The following is a 19963-nucleotide window of genomic DNA, read 5'->3' as shown; positions in this document are numbered from 1 at the left end:
TGGGTCAAGCACGGAGCTACAACATTGTTTCTTTTAAAAAGCAGGTTCCTTACTTCCAGTGGGAACCAGAACACTAGGCAGCTCCCTCCCCAGACCTTAGCCACTGAGACCATGGGGCTAGAAAGAGTCAGCCCTGCTCCAGGGGCCACGACAGGTGTGGTTCTTCCCATTGTGACAGGAAGGACGTCCCTAACTTGGTATCCTTTCACTCACAGGCACACGGGAATCAGGTGTTCCTACCTTGGGTCCTGCGTTGGGCATATGTTTAAAAAGTGATCCGAAATTCTTGACCAGTGAGCAAATTAATAGCAGTTACCAGAATAGCAAATAGACATTTTTATGGTTTTTCCCAGAGATTCATACATAAGCATTTGGGAGACACCTATACAAATATTTTCAATAAGGTTTGGCTTTTTCCTCCCAAGACATTGATTTATTCAAATGTTGACTTAAAACTTGAATCTCAGTGTATTATAAATACTGCAACAGGCTTCTGGTTGTTGAAGGAGTTAATTGTGTTTATTTCCAGACTAGTCAGATGGTCAGACGGTCGCTTAGCCTTTTATATTATAGATGTATAAAATATCTCTATCCTTAATAATAAATTCCCTTATGGAAAGAAATAGTTAGCAAAATAGGATAATGTTTCCCCAACCTTCAATTTAAAATGGGAATGTTGATATTTTTAATAAAAAAGATGTTAAATTCCCACAAACCCTACTTACAAACGTTGGTACTTACAGTGTACACACCATGTGTGTACTTACTAGTATATTCTGCCAGAAACCTCCTCTTGGGCTGGTTGGGTGGTTCTCAGTCGTACTTGGCACAAAGGACTTTTGGCCTGCATAGCGGCTGGCAGGTGTGGGTAAGCTCTCATCAACCACACGCTTCTCCTAGAAAGATTTTAAATTTGGGTAAAGGGTGAAATATCTTTTTTTTTTAATTTAAGACAACATTGCTGACTTAAATATAATGGCACATTTGAAATAAAAAAAAAAGGAATGTTAGTTTTCAGGAAAGACTGGGTGTGGACATGGGTGTTTTTGTGCCAGCCTGTGGGATGGCAGACTTGGTGTGGTCAGCGCATGCCAGCGCTCCATGAGGGGCAGACGAGCAGCACTCTGCTGAAGGCCAGCTCTGGATCTTTAGATCATGGTGGGGTCAGCCTGGGTCGACACTCAGTCATCTGCTCATCCAGCTGACAGACATTTTTCTTTTGAGCATCTGCTTTCGACCAGACATTGAAGATGCAGAAGGTACACAGATAAGTGGATTCTAGTCTCTCCTCAAGGACTCAAGGAATTTGTAGTCTCAAGGGGAAGACAGACAAGTAAGCAGACGCCTTCAGTGTATCAGAGAGTGGCACCTTCCTTATCCAGCCTGAGGAAGGGAGGAACTTACCGGAAGCCTTCCTAAAGGAGGTGGATTCAGAGCAGAATCTTACAAGATAAATGGAAATTAGGTCAAGAAAGGGATGGGGCCCAGCCAGCGTGGCTCAGTGGTGAAGCATCGACTTATGAATCAGGAAGTCACAGTTCAATTCCCGGTCAAGACACATGCCTGGGTTGTGGGCTCCATCCCTAGTAGGGGGTGTGCAGGAGACATCCAGTCAATGATTCTCTCTCATCATTGAGGTTTCTATCTCTCTCTCCCTCTACCTTCCTCTCTGAAATCAATAAAAATATATTTTAAAAAACAAAGAAAGGGATAGGGTGGCTATTACAGCAGGAACTAAGCACTGTGTGCAGAGACCCAGTATCAATGAATAAATACACACTGAGCATTGATAGGAACCTCTTACTGAATGCCTACTAGGAGGCAGGCTCTATGCTCAGTGAGGGTCTCGGCCACATTCTTTCATTTAATCCTCACAACCATATTTTAAGCAAGGCACCCCCATTTTACAAATATGAAAACTGATACTTGGAGAGGTTAAGTGGCATGCCTCACACCACACAAATAGTAAGAGATAACACAGGGATCTGAAGTCAGGTCCCTGTTCATTCAGAAGCACACTGCTTGCAAACACTTTTGATCATATTCCACTTTCAGTAAAGTTTTATGAGCAGGCACTCCTAAATAAATGGTAATTTAATCATGTATAAGTTATCGACATGCATACTAATATATTATACATGTATAATAAAATACACAAAAATAGCAAATTTCGAAGTTAGAGTTAATGATAAACATTTTCTAAAAATGTCTTGCTAATTACATTGGCTGAATACTATCATTAGATAATATCAAGGCCCAATATACATTTAAATCATTTACTGATCAATAAAATTGATATAAATTCACATTTCAAATCTCAATAATTCTAACTTTTGGTAGATCAAACTTTGCATCTAATTATATTACTCTTATAAGCTCTAATGCAGCTAAGGAGGAGCTTGTACTAAGAAGAATAGTCTTCAATTCTTGATTTCTTTGCAGTGATCTTTTAGCCACTTAACTATTTGTGAAAATAAGTTTAGTTTAAATGAGATAACACACTTCATAAATCCACTTAACCACGCAGATGCAAATTGTCATGTGCTGCAAACAAATGAGGTGCCTTGCCAACCCCTCCCTCTAGAAATCCCACTCCTCCCTCAGGGTAGCCCATGTGTAGAATATGACATGGCACAAGGTGATATGTGACGCCGATAGACAAGGTGTAAAGGAGGAGCAGGTATTAAGAGCTATTGTCTAAACAATAAAAAAAAAAAAAAAAAGAAGAAGAAGAAAAAAAAAGAGCTGTTGTCTTCTGGTTGGGCTTCCCCGAGCCAGTGCACTCTTGGGTTCCCATGCTTTGCATTACAACAATTGTAGCACTTCACCGTGATGTGAAGTCCTATATGAGATGTGAAGTCCAATACGAAGTTGGTCCCTTTTGGGCCACATGGGAGGGGCTTAATGACTGAAAAAATAGAAGGACTGATGTTGTTTTATGGTGGGACGATGGAATGCCACTGCCACCACTTCATGTGCATCTTGGTGATCTCGTGGCACCCGTGGCCAAAACTATAAATGTACTGGTTTCAATAGCAAAGCAAAAAAAATTCCATCCTGGTATTCTCAAGACAGAACCATCTGGATGGTACAAAGTGCTTGAACAACTGGCCATCAGGTAATGAGCTGTGGTCCTAATATCCATTCATCCAGTAACTGTTGTTGATGGCATTTTATGTGCCAGGCATGTGCTAGGAGCAGGAGTAGCAGCCGTGAACAAGACAGACAGGAACCTTGTCCTCATGGAACATGCAGTCTAGAGACAGTACACACATTAAAAAATAATAACGTAAGCAACAAAATGTATTACTCTTGTGATACGGACTTCAAAGGCCAAGTACAGACTGCTAGGAAAGCAGAGACTGAGCCTATTCTGAGAAGGTCTTTTGAGAAAGTGAGGTTTGAACTGACACCTGAAGGATGAGGATGATGGGGAAGGGGAGAGAAGAGCATGTCAATCAGAGAAGATGGCCTTGCAGTGGGGATCATACTGCAAGAAGGCCAACGTGAGCCCAGGCGGGACAAGAGGGGTTACAAGGGAAGCTGGGTGGCCAGGAGTAGGGCCACAGGCTTGTTGAAGACTTTGAGTTTTATCTGAAGACTCTTCGTGCAAGAGTAGGCCTTACTTCCCCCAGCTGCTGGCACTGGCTTCCCTCCAGTACCCGGACCCGGGCTGGCTTCCCTTGGGCCGCCCGCAGGCACCTAGGACCGGGGCTGGCTTCCCTCCAGCCGTGGCTTGGTCAGGAAGGACATCTAGAATGACATCCGGTCTAATTAGCATATTACCCTTTTATTATTATAGATACAATGGAAGGAATGAAAGGGTTTTGAACCTCTGAGAAATATGATGAGATTTTCAGTTCTTAAAAGGTCATTTTGGAGGGGGAAACCAAGATGGCGGCATAGGTTAAACACCTAACCTACAGCCGGGCACAACAATATCAAAAACACAACTAAAAGTCAAAACGGACATCATCCAGAACCACAGGAAAGCTGGCTGACTGAAATGCCCACAATTAGAAGGAAAAAGAAAACCACAAGGAAAATCAGAGAAGCCGTAAAAGCTTGAGGTATGGAGACACAGGCGGAGACACGAGCCCGCGAGCGTGCGGGGAAGACGGAGCCGGAGAGGAAGGGGCGGCTGACGGCCTGGCTGGCGTTCTCTGGCGGGAAGGAGATAAAAGCGCCAGATTGTGCTGAACCCCAGCTCCGACTGCACTGAACCCCATTTCCCGGCGAAACCCTGGGAAGCCGGGCTCATGCTGGGGGAGTCTGAGCTGTGGGACGGAGACACAGAGGAGCTGCGCCGGAGCCGCGCACGGGAATGCGCGCAGAGGAGGGTCTGTTGCCTGTGCCGCTGGATTGCCCTAGCGGGAAGGAGACAAAAGCTCCGGACTGTGCTGAATCCCTAGTTCCAACTGCACTGAACCCCAGTTCCGGGAAAGACCCGGGGAAGCCAGGCTCATACTGGGGAAAGCTGGGCTGTGGGGCAGAGATGCAGAGAGGCGGCGAAGAACAGAGCACCGGAGGCGCGCAGGGGATTGTGCGCGGAGGATGGGCTGTTGACTGTGCCGCTGAGTCGCCCTGGAGGGAAGGAGACAAAAGCGCCAGACTGAGGTGAGCCCCAATTCTGACTACACGGAAACCCAGTTCCGGGAGAGAATCTGGGAATCCAGATTCATTGGGGGAGAGACTAGACTGTTTGGCAGCGCGCGAAACTCCAGGGCACTTTTCTCTCAGAGGTGTTTGCTGGGAGTACGGAGGGACACAGGAACCTCATAGGGCGGGGCTGACAGGAAGCCAAGGCGGTAGGCTCCGCCCTGTAACTCCGCCCCATCCAAGCTGAACACAGAGGCTTTTACAATTTTGCAAGTCTAGTTGAATGGGGCTGTCTCCCGGCATAGACACAGCTGATCCTCACAGCCAATTGGGCCGGAGGTCACATCCTCCCAGTGTACCAACAGCAATCAAGGCTTAACAACACCAAGACTTTGCACTCAGCCCACAAAGGGGGATATCAAGAGCGACCACCTAGGGAGATTGGGGAAGCTGAGCGATAGGGAGGCAGCCAAAAGGGGAAGGCACCGAAACAGGTCACGAATATAAGGGATGCTGTAATTCCTGCTGAGGGGCCACAGGCAGTAGCTGACCTACACTACATTGGAGACCCAGAAATGAGGGCATCTAGTGGTCGGTGTGAGATGACACCAGACTTCGACCACTCCCATAAGGGACACATTCAAGAGGCAGACGCAGTGAGCGCCGAAGCCTTGCTGCACCAAGACCCGGCACATAGGCGTGTCTTCCGCACAGCAACTCTTCCTTTATAGACACAGAGGGTCCGCACGGCCAATAGGCCTGGAGGACAATTCCTCCCAGTGACACCAACAACAATCAAGACTTAACTATACAAACAAGGACCAAGATGGAGGCATAGGACAGAAGCCTGATTGCTGCCTACCACAACGGTTTTGAGACTACAACGGGAGAGCAGAGCAGACACCATCCAGAACCACCGGAGGGCTAACTGAGCGGATGCTATACAACTAGAATAAAAGAGAGGGGTACGCGGGATGAAGCTGATGCCGGTGACCCAAAGACCACACTTTAAAAACTACGGCTCAGGCGACACAATGGTGGCCTGGAACGTGCTCGGTGCAGTTCCCCCAGCGGTCTCCGGCTGAGGGGAAGGCTTCACTCGCTGCCGAGCACGGACAGACGAGCCCCTGGGAGACATGGGGCGGGAGACTACGCGCTTGCTGACCTCCGAGTCCTTCAAGAATCTCAACACCCCGGAAGCGGCCAGGTGCGCATGCTCGGCGACCGGCCACCGCTGCAGACCCAAGGGCCGACGCAGCCACCCCGGACCAGCCCGCCGCCACGCACCGGGCACACCGGAGCTTCGCCGAGCCCGCCGCCCAACGAGTTCTGCGGTGGCTGCCCTGGAACTCTGAGAAAATGGCCGAAGGAATTGCTGAGAGGGAATTGACCAATAGGAATTGGGATCAAGAAGACGAAACCCCGCTGGGTCCCGGATCCGGGTGAAGCCGCGTGCCCCTGGGTATGGGTGAGGCTGGGAACTGGGTCAGGGTGAGGCTGGGCCCCGGGTCCGGGTGAGGCCACGTGCCCCTGGGTCCGGGCGAGGCCATGCGCCCCTGGGTCCGGGTGAAGCTGAATCCTGGGTCCGGGCGAGGCCGTGCGCCCCTGGGTCCGGGTGAGGCTGAATCCTGGGTCTGGGCGAGGCCGCGGGCCCCTGGAGCCGGGTGAGCCCTGGGCCCCGGGTCCGGGCGAGGCCGCGGGCCCCTGGAGCCGGGTGAGCCCTGGGCCCCGGGTCGGGGCGAGGCCGCGGGCCCCTGGAGCCGGGTGAGCCCTGGGCCCCGGGTCGGGGCGAGGCCGCGGGCCCCTGGAGCCGGGTGAGCCCTGGGCCCCGGGTCGGGGCGAGGCCGCGGGCCCCTGGAGCCGGGTGAGCCCTGGGCCCCGGGTCCGGGCGAGGCCGCGGGCCCCTGGAGCCGGGTGAGCCCTGGGCCCCGGGTCCGGGCGAGGCCGCGGGCCCCTGGAGCCGGGTGAGCCCTGGGCCCCGGGTCCGGGCGAGGCCGCGGGCCCCTGGAGCCGGGTGAGCCCTGGGCCCCGGGTCCGGGCGAGGCCGCGGGCCCCTGGAGCCGGGTGAGCCCTGGGCCCCGGGTCCGGGCGAGGCCGCGGGCCCCTGGAGCCGGGTGAGCCCTGGGCCCCGGGTCCGGGCGAGGCCGCGGGCCCCTGGAGCCGGGTGAGCCCTGGGCCCCGGGTCCGGGCGAGGCCGCGGGCCCCTGGAGCCGGGTGAGCCCTGGGCCCCGGGTCCGGGCGAGGCCGCGGGCCCCTGGAGCCGGGTGAGCCCTGGGCCCCGGGTCCGGGCGAGGCCGCGGGCCCCTGGATCCGGGTGAGCCTGGCCCCGGGTCCGGGCGAGGCCGTGGGCCCCTGGATCCGGGTGAAGCAGTGCCTCTGGGTCCAGCCGAGACCAAACCAGAGGGAGTCGGACCTGCATTACCACCATTTGTCCACCATCCAGAGCTGAGGGGTCAGTGCCAACATGTACTCATAGGGAACCGGTGGACATTGATATTGGGTCTCAAAAGAACTGTTGGTCCAGAAAGAAACTCACTACAGACTGATTCATTTGCCTGTCAGCATAACTATTTTTGCTCGTCGCACATTCAATTCTTATAAGTATATCTATAGTGACACATGATTTCGCTCATCTAGGGGAAATGATGAACAACATAGACTGATGAACAAGAACAGAACCAGAAACAAGGAGGCATCGATCGGACTATCGGGCCTCAGAGGGAGGATAGGGGAGGGTGGGGGGAGGGGGGAGAGATCAACCAAAGGTCTTGTGTGCATGCATATGAGCCTAACCAATGCTTAAGTTCAACAGAGGGTTGGGGCATCCAAGGGGAGGGGGGTGGGATGGGAATGGGGGGATGAGGACAAATATGTGACACCTTAATCAATAAAGAAATTTAAAAAAAAAATAATAAAAAAAAAAAATACACGTGTAAAATCTTAAAAAAAAAAAAAAAAAAAAAAAAAAAGGTCATTTTGGCCACAATGTGCAGAATAGAATGGAGAGGAGAGGATGGAGTCAGGGAGGTGGAGGAGATGATCTGAGCGGTGAGTCCTTTCTGATAAAAAACAGCAGAAACACCAGTCCTTGCGGCAAGGCTGAGCTGGGCAGAACAAAACTGAGCATAGAGAGGAGAGAGGCTTCCCACTCTAAATAATTTTAAATCAAGGAATGAGTCTTTTGAAAAGGAGTTTGAATAATTGGTATTCGGGTTCCATGTGGCACGTGTGTTTTCTTGGTTCTGGACTGCAGCTCTGAGCAATGTTGTCTGCCGGTTTGTCTGTTTGCTGGACAGTCAGCCCTTTTCCTGCCTGGCTGTTCTTTGGGATCTTCCTGCTCCTTTTCTGTCTGTTTGAAGCCATGGGGCAGGGAAACCAATGAGAGGGAGCTTTTCCTCAAAGACCAGAGCTTACCTTATTTCTACAGGTCAAACTTACAGGTTGATATTTAATCCTTGTAGGGGATGAAGGTGGCTTTTGGCTTCCTATCAATTCTAGACTCAAATATGGTTTCATTTATTGTTTGCAAAGTAGAACGTGATGCCCTGATCACAACTAATCACTACAGGTAATACCCATGAGAGAGCAGTGCCGTCCCAAAGAGACACCTCGTTAATGAAGCACACCTGTCGAGTGGATCTCTTCGACGACCCCTGCTACATTAACACGCAGGCTCTTCACAGCGCACTGGGCTCTGCCCGAAATCAAAGCTCCGCCCAGCCGCTGGGGAGCCTGTGGCACCGTGAAAGTAAGTAGCTGCTTTCTGTCTGTATTAGTCTCCTGTAGGTGCTGTAACAAACTACTGCAAACTGGCTATCTTAACACAACAGAAATTCATTGTTTCACAGTTCTGGGGGCCAGAAATCCTAAATAAGCATGTTAGCTGGGTTGGTGCCTTCTGAACGCTCTGGAGAAGAATCTGTCCCAGGCCTCTCCTAGCTCCTTGGCTTGTCTTCATTTCAGTCTTCACCTGGCCTTCGCCCTGCGTCTCAGATCTCCCTCTTCTCTCTTCTAAGACAGCAGCCTCTGAATTTAGGCACATCTAAACCCAGGAAGATCTCATCTTGAGAACATTAATGACATCTGCAAAGACCCTTTTCCCAAATGAGGTCACATTCACAGGTGTGGGGGGTTAGGACTTGAACCTAATCTTTTGGGGTTACTATTGAGCTCACTACACTGTCTCACATGAAAGAAGGCTATTTCCTTGGCCTCATTTTCAGGAAGCTAAAAGGATTCTTTCTGACCTCAACCTCTCACCACAATCACTGATAATAACGTAGTTATTAATAGGATTTTGTGGAGATAATGGATTTCAAAATGTGGGGACGTCATGATACGGGCTTCAAAAGGAAAGTACAAACTGTGAGGAAAGCAGAGAGACTGAATCTCGTCTGAGAAGGTCAGAGAAGGCTCTCTTGAGAAAGTGAGGTTTAAATAATCTTTTCACATACTTCAATTTTGCTATGTGCTCTTGCTGAAGGAAGGATGGTCAAAGCCAGGAGGTAATTTTGAATTTATTTGTTTGCATGAGAAACAATGGCCATGATTTCGGTTCTGTTTATTGATGATGTTAACTTTACTCGTTTCGCAACCCCTTGGTAAGTCATCTATTCAGCACTAAAATAAGATGGCTCCTTTTTAAAACCATATACTGTGAGTAAAAACAGTAAGACTTTACTTAATCTTAAATACATCACTTTCTTGCCAATTGCTTCCAGGGATAAATGCAGAAACAGGAATATCTATAATAATAAAAGCGTAATATGCTAATTAGACCCGATGGCCGAACAGTGGAACGAGCCGGGGCTGTGAGGGCCAAGCCCCTTGCACGAGTTTCGTGCATCGGGCCTCTAGTAAATAAATAAAAGCAAAAACAAGCCAAAAGCATACAATCAACTGAAAAATAAACAAAACATGCTTTTCATAAAACGTTGAAGCGTGTTGGGTTCAGAGATTGGCTTGGTGTCAAATCTGGTTCATTCCAAAGATGGAGAACACGCCGCTGAGCAGGTCCTTTCACTGGCCCAGGAGGCCTTTCCCAGACTGCCAAGGCAACTGCACAGCTGGCGTGGCCAGGTGGCCAGACGAAATGTAAATGGAGACTTTGCTGAGCCTTGGCTTAACCAGATCACCTGAACTTTCTAGCCCAGTGGTCGGCAAACTCATTAGTCAACAGAGCCAAATATCAACAGTACGATTGAAATTTCTTTTGAGAGCCAAATTTTTTAAACTTAAACCTCTTCTAACACCACTTCTTCAAAATAAACTCACCCAGGCCGTGGTATGTTGTGGAAGAGCCACACTCAAGGGGCCAAAGAGCCGCATGTGGCTCGAGAGCCGCAGTTTGCCGACCACGGCTCTAGACTAAGAAACAGAGGTCCTTGTGGCCAGACAGGTGGCGAATGGGCATTCTTCTTACAAGCTTTCCAAGATCACTCTGGGCTCCCAAACATCCCTGCTGGGTTGGTTCTCTGGAAGCAGACACTGAGATGGGGCTTGTCCTGCAGGGTCTTTATTGGGATCAGTTATCAGGAAGGGAGGGGCAGGAAGCAGGCTGAGGCCAGGAGGGGTGGGCAGAGCCTCAGCCAACCCTGCAGAGAGCTTATGGGCCTGTGAGAGTGGCCCACATTGGCCCCACTTATCTCTGTCTTTGGACATGGGCCACGTGAGGGCTTGCCTGAGGGTAGGGCAGCTCCCTGCAGCTGAGGCAGACCCTGCGGGGATGGTTGGCTGGAGGCTGGCTGCTGACACCTGGGGCTCTTGGTCCTTCCCCAAAGGGGGATCTGGGTCATGTATCTCCACCTGCATCGCAGGGGGCATCTTGTGCCCTGGGTAATGGGATGTGCAGTGAATGCAGATTCTGCAGTGAACTTAGCTACACTGGAGAGTACCCTGTTTGGATAAGGTAATGTTTGTTAGAGGCACAGCTTTTTGAAAACACATTTGAGGACCTCAGATTTTAAAAGTCACTTTATAAGACTATACTAGTACATTGGTAGCTTCCACATCATGGGCTGTTCAGAGCAACAACCTATTATTAGAAATATGGCCTGAATCAGGTGATCTGGCCTATTCTTTGATTCTCAACTGCAGTGCCTTTATAACCAAGTCTTTAATGTTAAAAATGTTCACAACTCAAGCAAAGAAACTATGCCTTTTATCATAAACAATTTTATAGTGTGAAAAGGCAAAAATAATCCATAACATCATTCCTGCCATTGGTGGAAAGTAAATAAGTCCTTCTATATCCAAAATAGTAATGTCACATATGTTCTTGCTGACTCCAGCCTTCTTTATTCAGACTTTTTCCCCCTCTCTCTGCCTTGGAGGCAACAGTTTTAATAATGTAGGCCTCTAGTACTCTCTTACTCTTTATTCCCGTTAGGATTAGCCCTCCTGGACTTCTTGCTACACCCTCAAGGTTCATTTCAGCTTATCATTACTCCCTCCAAAAATGTAAATCCAACTCTAAAAATATAAATAATGTTAAGAAAATTTAGTAGAGATGGAGTAGGGATAACTTTGGACATACTTTTCTGCAAAGTATCTTAAATACACCACTTAACCTTTCTCCCCTTATGTTTCCTCTTATTTCTTTCTAGCTTCTTTAGGCATCCTCAGCTTCCCTTATTCATACAAATCTCACTGATTAGCTCAGTAAAATGAGACAATGACCTAATAGCTCTCAAGCATAACATCAGGGCTCCTCAGTTCATCCTAGCATACAGCCAGCATAGGAAAGCTCTGGCACAATCTTTACTCTTATCAGACACGGCAGAGGAATCATTAGTTCACATACTGTTTAATTTTTGTACCAATTTATATTAGTTTCAGTCTAAAGCTGCCATAACAAAGAAATACCATAGTGTAAAAAGGACTGAAGTTTATTCATTTTACCTTTTAGCCTCCAAAATTGGTGGCTCAGGTCTGATAGGAAGTTTGTCATTCTTAACACCTGGCTTCAATCTCTGGTCTAAGGTGGCTGCCTGGCCTGTCACCATCACATCTGTATGCAGCCAGTGGGCAGAGAGAAAGGCAAGAGGAGTACATACACATACATTTCTTTAAAGGGCTTGACTCAGAAGAACAGGCATCATTTCTTCCCACCTGCTATTTGTGGGACTCGGTCATGTGGCCATACCTAGCTTCAAAGGGGCTAAAAATGTTACTCTAGCTGGGTGGCCATGTGCCCAGCTAAAACCAGCATGCAATGAAAGGGAGGAGAGATGTTGGTGAACAGCTGTCCCTGCTACCTTTCTGCCACCCCAATATCCATGAACTCTCTTCACATAGAACCCATTTGCCCTCTGCCAAAGGAAGACTTTGAAAATACCCCATCCAGTTACAGCATGCAGCTTACAAGTCCATGACATCTGGGGGGTATGAGTCCCTTCCATCAAGATTGGATGGGGATTCTTATAATTGCCAAGTTGTCTGCCCTCCCTCCACAACCAAAGTTGCTGGTGGGATTGGAGTAAGATAACCACAATACAAACTCACACTTACAAAAGGGAAGCACGCAAAATGCATAGCGGCCATTGGTTCTAGGGACTGCCGCATCGCATCCTGCCAGGCGTGATGGTGCAGGCTCCCTGAGCTGGAGGTAGGAGATGATGATCTGCCTGGACTCTGGTTCTGCTTTAGGAGGGGACTCCTTGTCTGTTGTTATCCGGGGGCTGGACCTGTGTCTTCCGGGATGTTCCTGCCATTGTCCTCCGTGTGTACATTGAAAGGAGATGCTGGAGAATGTGCCTTTCTTGGGGGCTTCACAACTTTCACAGCCTATTTCCTGTTGGCATGGGCTCAAGAGATTGGGGGTTGCTTAAGAGGCCAAACAGCCAGACCAGAGAGACTGGTTTCTTTGGCAGTGTAATTTACTGAAAAATTTAGTAGGATTTTGCTTTATTCACTTAGTCAGTTCTACATGAAATTTCCCATAATATTCCTTTATTATCCTCTTATTGCCTGAAGGATGCCTTCTCTCTTTCTTGTTATTGGTATTTTCTGTTTTCTCTCTTCTTTTCTTGATCAGTGTTTATCGAGATTTACTAAATTTAACTGATCTTTTCCAAGTACCTAAATTTTGGTTTCATTTTCTCTATTGTTTTTTATTTCCTATTTCATTGATTTCCATTTTTATCTTCAGTATATCTTCCTTCTATTTGCTTTGGATTAAATTTTTCTCTTCTCTATCCAGCTTCTATTACATTTTCTTCTATCAGCTTTATTGCTTTATTTATATAATAAAATATCTATTCAACTTGAAATTTGTATTTTATATGAGGTAGGGGGGTCTAACAATGTTATCTATGTAAACTATTTAATTTTCAAAGCACTGTTGACTAAATAATCTCTTTCTTTAATGCCAATCTCTATTATACTAGATTCCTCTATATATGTGAGTCTATTTCTGAGCCTTTTATATATGTGAATACTTTTTCTATTAGCTTATTTGTCTGTTCTATACCAGTATATTAATTACTATATACTAATTACTGTGGCTTTGTGATATATCTTAATAGACATGTGCATTTTCCTTTATATTACAGATAAATTTTCTCTGGGTAGCATTTCAGCCCTTCATTTATGCTTAACATTTTATGTTAACATATTTTACTAGCAACTTTTAGACATCTTATAGAGTGAACATATTTTCCCCTCAAAATGCAAATAAGTCCCTATTTTTCACAGTTCACAGTAGTTTCGTTTCTTTAACTGTCTCATCCCTCCTTTCATTGACATTACTTGCAATTGCTAATTCTAGACTTTGCAAGTTAGACTTTTCTTTCTTAAGCTCTATTCCCCTTTTCAGAGGTTTGCCCAGCAGCTGCATATGGGTGTGGATATTCACATTTATCTTGTGCTTTCCTGAAGTTTTGATTGTGAACAATATGTCTTCAGTTATAACGGGAATTACACGATGACATGATGACTTTCTTCCAGGATTCCTATCACTTTTTTCTTTTTTGGTCTCAGTTAAATCTAGAGTGGCTTTCCTTGATGCTTCTTTAACCTTCACTACTTCTGGGAAAATATATCAAGTCAATAATTTATTAAATATCGTGTGGGAATTACATATAAAAATTATATTGAAATTATGATTATCTTTCTCAAAGTTAACTTTATGTAAGGAAAAGGATCAAGATAATAGATAATGCACCACCATGTTAAGAGTGGTTGTATTTGGTGATAGAGCCAGAGGTGATTCATCTTCTTTGTTTTTCCAAGATTTAAAAGAATTAGCATGGATAACTTTTAAAATCAAAACTAAAATTTACAAAAGTCTGTGAGATATTCTCTTTCCGTAGAATTAGATTTTCAGCAAATGTTTGGATGACTGAAATCTCCTAGCACAGTGTATCTTGTGAGAAACTGAGTTGGGAAAATATTATCCAGACCTTCTGGCTGGCCCATGATCTGTTGCCTCTTTTCCCGATGATATAATGTCTCTTTTTCTTTTGTTGTGTCCTTGTCCAAAAGCTCTCCACCATACTCTCAGAAGAAACCAAAAGCCACCATGCACCAAGATGTGTGTGCCCACACATGCATGCTCCTCCCCCACGCTTGCACAAACACTTTCTCGCTCACAAACATAAACACACACACAGCTACTCATCAGAAGTTCCCTGTTATGCCTCAAAGCTGGCAGCACTAAGACCAACTACAGGTATTATCAAATCTAGACACATTATTTCAGGCTTCCCCAGCAACAATAGAGGCGAATATTTATAGACACTAGATATAGACTAAAGATATTTTTTAAATAGTGCTGCTTTATAATTGTGTTATGTTGAGAAGTTCTTAAGCAGGGACAAAACTATAACATATTAACAGGAGAACTGGATTGTGTCTACAGGGCACTGACTTCCTACATCAGTGACTTCATAGGATTGTCTTGTGTAAGTTGTAAATCTCAGAAGCCGGAGGATTTTTCATGTGAGACCCTTGCATAAGGACATGTAAACACCCCCTTTGCATGTATAAAGGTGAAGGCTGGTTTCTATGCAAAATGTCCTTTGCATTTACAAAGACAAAGCCCGATTTCTATGGTTATTTTCCAGGTAAATTTGCTGTAAGTAATCGTATGACTTTTACCTGGATTGAGACCTGAGAATTTTATGTTATTCCTTCTGGAGATGCTGTGTATCATCCTGGCAGCCTTGTTATCTTCTAAGGATCTTTGTGGGCACTACAGGAATGGAGTGGCTAGACCTTGTGAAATGGAAAGATTTTCCCATCCAGGGCAAGGAAGTCAGTCACCTTAGAGTGTGGTGATGAGTAACCTGGGCTTTGGAGTCAGACCTTGTTTTAAATCTCAGACCTACACCATATTAGCAGTGTGACTTTGCCAAAGTCATCTAACTTTTGTAAAGAACCATTGCCTTGCCTATCTCATTTTGAGAGTGAGACCAAATAGTATACTAGTATATAAAGCATTGAGTAGTGCCTGCCATACTCAGTAAATGGAACTACACAGTCATTATTATCACTAAGAGTGTCAATGGTATTATCAAGTGCTGCCTGGATGTGCATTGTCATCCTAGTGCTCTCGACTCTACATAGGACTTACTCTGCAGAGACTTGGGGCGCTGTCTCAGGCCATGCCTCCCTGATGTTTTGCCTCCTTTTACCCGACTGACTCTGTTTTGTCCAGGCCAGTGAATGACACAAACAGAGTAGTCATTTAATAGGAATACTCTGAGGTTCAGCATAGCTTTGAAGTATTTGGTTAGAAGCATCTCTGAAACACATTGATAATTTGTTGTGTGTTTTCTTAAAGCTAAATGCTAAAAAAAAAAAAAAAAAAAAAAAAAAAAAAGGCATTGCCAAAGTTACCGTAGGCATTTTCAAAGAGTTTGGGAAAATCTTATAAGTTGTCTATAATCCAGATACAGCATAAGCCTCTTTCTCTTTGACAGACAGCCCCTGGGACATAACAAGCCTCTTGCAGCGGTTCTAAAAGCAGTGCTCATGGGTCAGTTCCATTTCTCATCAGAAGGAAAAACTCCTGCACCTGGGCGAGCCTCTCTTGGCAACAGAAGCCAAAGGCAATGTTTGGATCTACCATTCAATTAGAGCCTGTTGGAAGTTCCCCAAACAAAACCCTCATTTGTTCCAGGAACAGCATTGTTCAAATAGTGCCTGGCATGTAGTAGGGGCTCAAGTTATATTTGCTGAATGAATGAATGATTGAATGAGCGGATGGATGAGGAGTTAACTTGGTGATGTCTCCTTTTGTATTTTGACTTCAGAAGCACCCGAAACTGTTCAGCCAGGTGCCACGGCCCAGCCAGCCGGCTCCCAGTCTTTGCCACACATTCAGCAGCAGCTGAGGAGTGAAGACTGCTACCATGGCAAGCTGAGCAGGAAGGCGGCAGAGAACCTCTTAGTAAAGGATGGGGACTTTCTGGTTCGAGAGAGTGCCACCTCTCCTGGCCAGTATGTGCTGAGTGGACTCCAGGGAGGCCAGGCAAAGCATCTTCTTCTGGTGGATCCCGAAGGCAAGGTATGATTGCCTTCTCTCTGTAGTCCTTACAGGATGTTGTGATTAGGGTTACTCTGAATGACAGGTCCCAAACCTATTGATAGTGTTGAAGAGTATTCAAGGCTAAGGGTTTACTTTTACTTGAACCCCCCAACTGGGGCAGCAAGTCCTAAATAGAGGTTAGTGGAGGGATTTGAGTAGAAGGCACCTTATAGGATGAAATAGAGGATAACTTCTTTCTGCGCCTCTCAATTCAATTCAGTGAATTAAATGAATACCTCCATGGTTCACGGTTGATTATTCACAGTTGACTATTGCTCAGTATCACATACTTAGTTCTTCCTGTCAAGGTGCTTATGATTTCATAAAATAGATGCTTAAAAAATTATAAGGATGAATGGCATAAGGATGGTTCAGCTAAAGCATTAGGTGTTCCTCAGGATGGAGGAGTGCTCTGGATAAGGCACATGGGAAAGGCTTCCTGCAGGGTCTGGCGTATAAGATGAACCTTGAAAGAGCAAAATCGTTAAAGGGGAGGGCATTGGGAGTGTAGGAACGGAAACACAGGAGCAGAGCAGCAGAATGGTGTTAAGCCAATAAAGGATATATGGCTGGAGCAGAGGCTGCCTGTAGACAGAAATGATCCTGGACTAAAATGAAAAACTGTCAAAAGAGACAAACAATCATATTGTCTGTATATATAAAAGCCTAAGCGACCATTATGACTGACAACTGGCCGGTAGCTCAATGCAGGAGCTGCCCCTGGTGGTCAGTGCACTCTCCATGGCCAACCTTTCACAGTCCCTCCCCCCAGCTAGCAGGCCCCGATCAGCCCGATCAGGACTGGGCAAGACGGCCCCGATGGCTGGCCAGGCTGAGGGACCCCACCCATGCACGAATTTGTGCACCGGGCCTCTAGTATAATGATAAAAGGATCAATTCACTAGAAAGATATAACAATTATCAATATATCAATTCACTAGAAAGATATAACAATTATCAATATAAAATAACAATTATCCTATAACTACAGAACACAAATATATGACACAAACATTGATACAACTGAAGGGAGAATTAGATGACAAGTGCTTACTATTTTCCAAACTGGGAGGGACAGTTGTTTTAAAAAGGTATTTTTACTAAGGGATACAGAGTTAAAAAGTATCTTTTCTTTTTTTCATTAAGCAAAATGTCTCCTTCAGGATTATGTGTCGTGTCCCCGTCGTCCCCCCCTCCTCCCCAGTTGTTTACATCTGTCAGGGGGACTATTATCATTTAACATACTTCTGTTCCTCCTTTTCAAGGTGAGGACCAAGGATCATGTATTTGATAATGTTGGCCACCTTATCAGATACCACATGGATAATAGTTTGCCAATCATCTCTTCTGGAAGTGAAGTAAGCCTTAAACAACCAGTGAGAAGAGATAATATTCCAGGACTTTTGCATTTAAACAAATGATAATATGGAGATACCATCACACTGGTAATTCAAGAAACTCCATTTTGTGTTAGGACACAAGGATGGTTCAAACTTGGTTTCTAGATATATAGAACACAAACTGTGAAGTGCATCTTTCGAGACCATCATGGACTAACGAAAACTGATCTTCAGAAAGTGGAAGTCAGAAGAGGGGAAAAGGATTGGTCCATTTGAGAAGTTATACATATGCACGGATGTCACTTTTTAAGGCCATATTGCATTGATAACAAGCTAAAAGCACAATTAAAATCTCTCACATGCTAAAGACAACTTGAATGAACTGCTGGGGCAGTGGTATGTGCCTTTCAACTTGATCACTAGGGGACATTTTCATATTGGGGAGATTAGTTCTAAGTGTCTTCATATTCGATAACTACAGAACCATTTGCCAAAAAAAAAAAAAATCTTTCCTTGTTACAAAAATAAGGAGCAATTTGCTTGATGGATATTGACTTCATTTTTCTGTTTACTAGCACTTTCACTGCAATGTTAAAATAAATTTGATATTGAATCTGGACTGTGTCTATGGCAGTGGAATCAAATCAAAAGCCACTGAAAGCACTGGTCTGTTGCATTGACTGGTCCCATTTGCTGGTTAAAGGGTTGGGGCCCAAATTGTGTGGCCTAGTCTTTCTCAATTTTTGCTATTTGGACTGTTTGTATGCAGCATGTGACAAGCTGAAGAGGCCAAATCTAGTAGTCATTTCTGATTTCATCATATTTCTCCCTCCATCCCCCTGCCCACCAAAAAAAAGCTCATGAGAACGTGGATTTAAAAGACAGCAAACAGACCAGTGTTCTTTCTAATTAATATCCACATTGGTTCTATTATTATTTAAAATGCTGAATTTATTTGAAAGGATGGGGAGATCTCCTCCTGATTGGCTGTGACTGCACGATGGTCCCTCACCTTTTCTAGATAAGATCAGGCCTAATGCAGAAGGGAGAAAGCATAGTGAATGAAACAGTCGGAAAGGTTTGCCACGCAGAGACGCAGTGGTAAAGTGATGGTATAATTAAGCGCTGTGTAGGGAAAAGCCCTGGGCTGGCTGTCATCAGGGTGACCACGAGCAAGTTGCTGAACCTGTCTGGATTCCCATTTCCATGTTTCTAATGTGAGAGAGCTGGGTTAGGGTCCATTTCAGCCCTCACATAAATCTATAAAAAGCAAAATTTCCATTTAATGGCGGTCAATGTTGATCGCCAGTCTGTATAGCTAAGGTGAAAACTTCAATATTTTCTTTTAGTCTGTGTCTATACTCAGAATGAATGGCACAACTGAGATCCACATTCACATAGGGGACACCCCAAGCCTTTCAGTAAAAACATTGAAACTGTGGAATAACATAAGTAAATATGGTAGAAGTGGATTTGGTTGTTTTGAGTCGCAAGAAACCTGCTTCAGTCCTTTACTTGCCTTTGCATGTAGACATACGGCTATTACAATAAAGTGTTTTTTCATCCTCAGTTATCTGGATAATAGTCTTAACTCCACTTCATTTTGGCTATGTAGATACAACTTAATATTTGTAATTGTGATATATTTGCTAAGTTTTAGATAAAACATGGGAAACTTCTTTTGCATAGAAATAATCAGAAATCAAGCATACTGAATAGTATTTTTATGAAAAGGTTTATGATTTTACTTTATTTCTTCTATTAATTCCTTAGACAGGTTTGTTTCCTTCTATACAACTAGGAAAGAATGTATTTTTCATCAATTTTGCATACATCTTAGATCTTGATTATCTGTCCTCATAAAGGAAGGGGTTCAGGAGGGTATAGATCATAGAGACTTACGGGTGATCTAATCACCTTTATCAGAGACAGAGAAGGGCTGTGGTCTCAGTCTGCAGAGTAGTATTCCTTGGGTAGCAAGAAAGAGTTCCTGATCCAAAAAAATGCAGAGAGTATAAATGATGTGAGCAGTGCACATGGAAAATCAATATTTGACTGTGATGCTATCTTAGTTGGATGAGCAAATACCATACTTACAAATACCACAGACACAGTGAAAACAGAAAGAAACAACAAAGGAAATGTTGGATTGCATGCTCTTTTACTGACACACTCTCATCTTCATCTGTCTTAAAGTGGAAATCCATTTGACTATAAATACCTGTAAATGACTTTTCAGAAAAATAAATGATTATTACTTTGTGACTATTGACAGTATATGTCTGATGTTTGGGATTTGGAAAATTTGTCATCCGTGGGCTGTGTCAGAGTCCTGAGAGGAAACAGATGGCTCGCCTAACGTGGGTAATTTGAGATTTTAATAAAGGGACTGTGTTTTACAAAGGTGTGGGCAGAGTGTGGGAAACCACAGGGGAGGACACTGTGTTGGGCCAGGGAAGGGGGAGGGAGGGGACAGTAGCAGCAGGTGAGAGCT

At 45.3% G+C, this 19963-nt stretch overlaps 1 protein-coding gene across 2 annotated transcripts in view; it reads left to right on the top strand.

The window, feature by feature from the left end:
• SHC4 (SHC adaptor protein 4) overlaps positions 1-19689 on the top strand; it is a 117412-nt gene extending 97723 nt beyond the window's left edge. For both annotated transcript variants that reach the window (XM_079769816.1, XM_079769815.1), the window contains 3 exons: positions 8168-8347; positions 15855-16108; positions 17395-19689. In XM_079769816.1, coding sequence (XP_079625942.1) covers positions 8168-8347; positions 15855-16108; positions 17395-17550 — 590 coding nt within the window. In that variant the 3' untranslated portion in view covers positions 17551-19689. The remainder of the gene's footprint in view (positions 1-8167; positions 8348-15854; positions 16109-17394) is intronic.
• The last annotated feature ends 274 nt before the right edge of the window (positions 19690-19963 follow it).

The sequence above is a fragment of the Cnephaeus nilssonii genome, assembly GCF_951640355.1.
Source record: "Cnephaeus nilssonii genome assembly, chromosome: 4".
In the NCBI taxonomy this organism is placed as follows: Eukaryota; Metazoa; Chordata; class Mammalia; order Chiroptera; family Vespertilionidae; genus Cnephaeus; species Cnephaeus nilssonii.
This window is presented reverse-complemented; position numbering and strand designations above follow the sequence as displayed.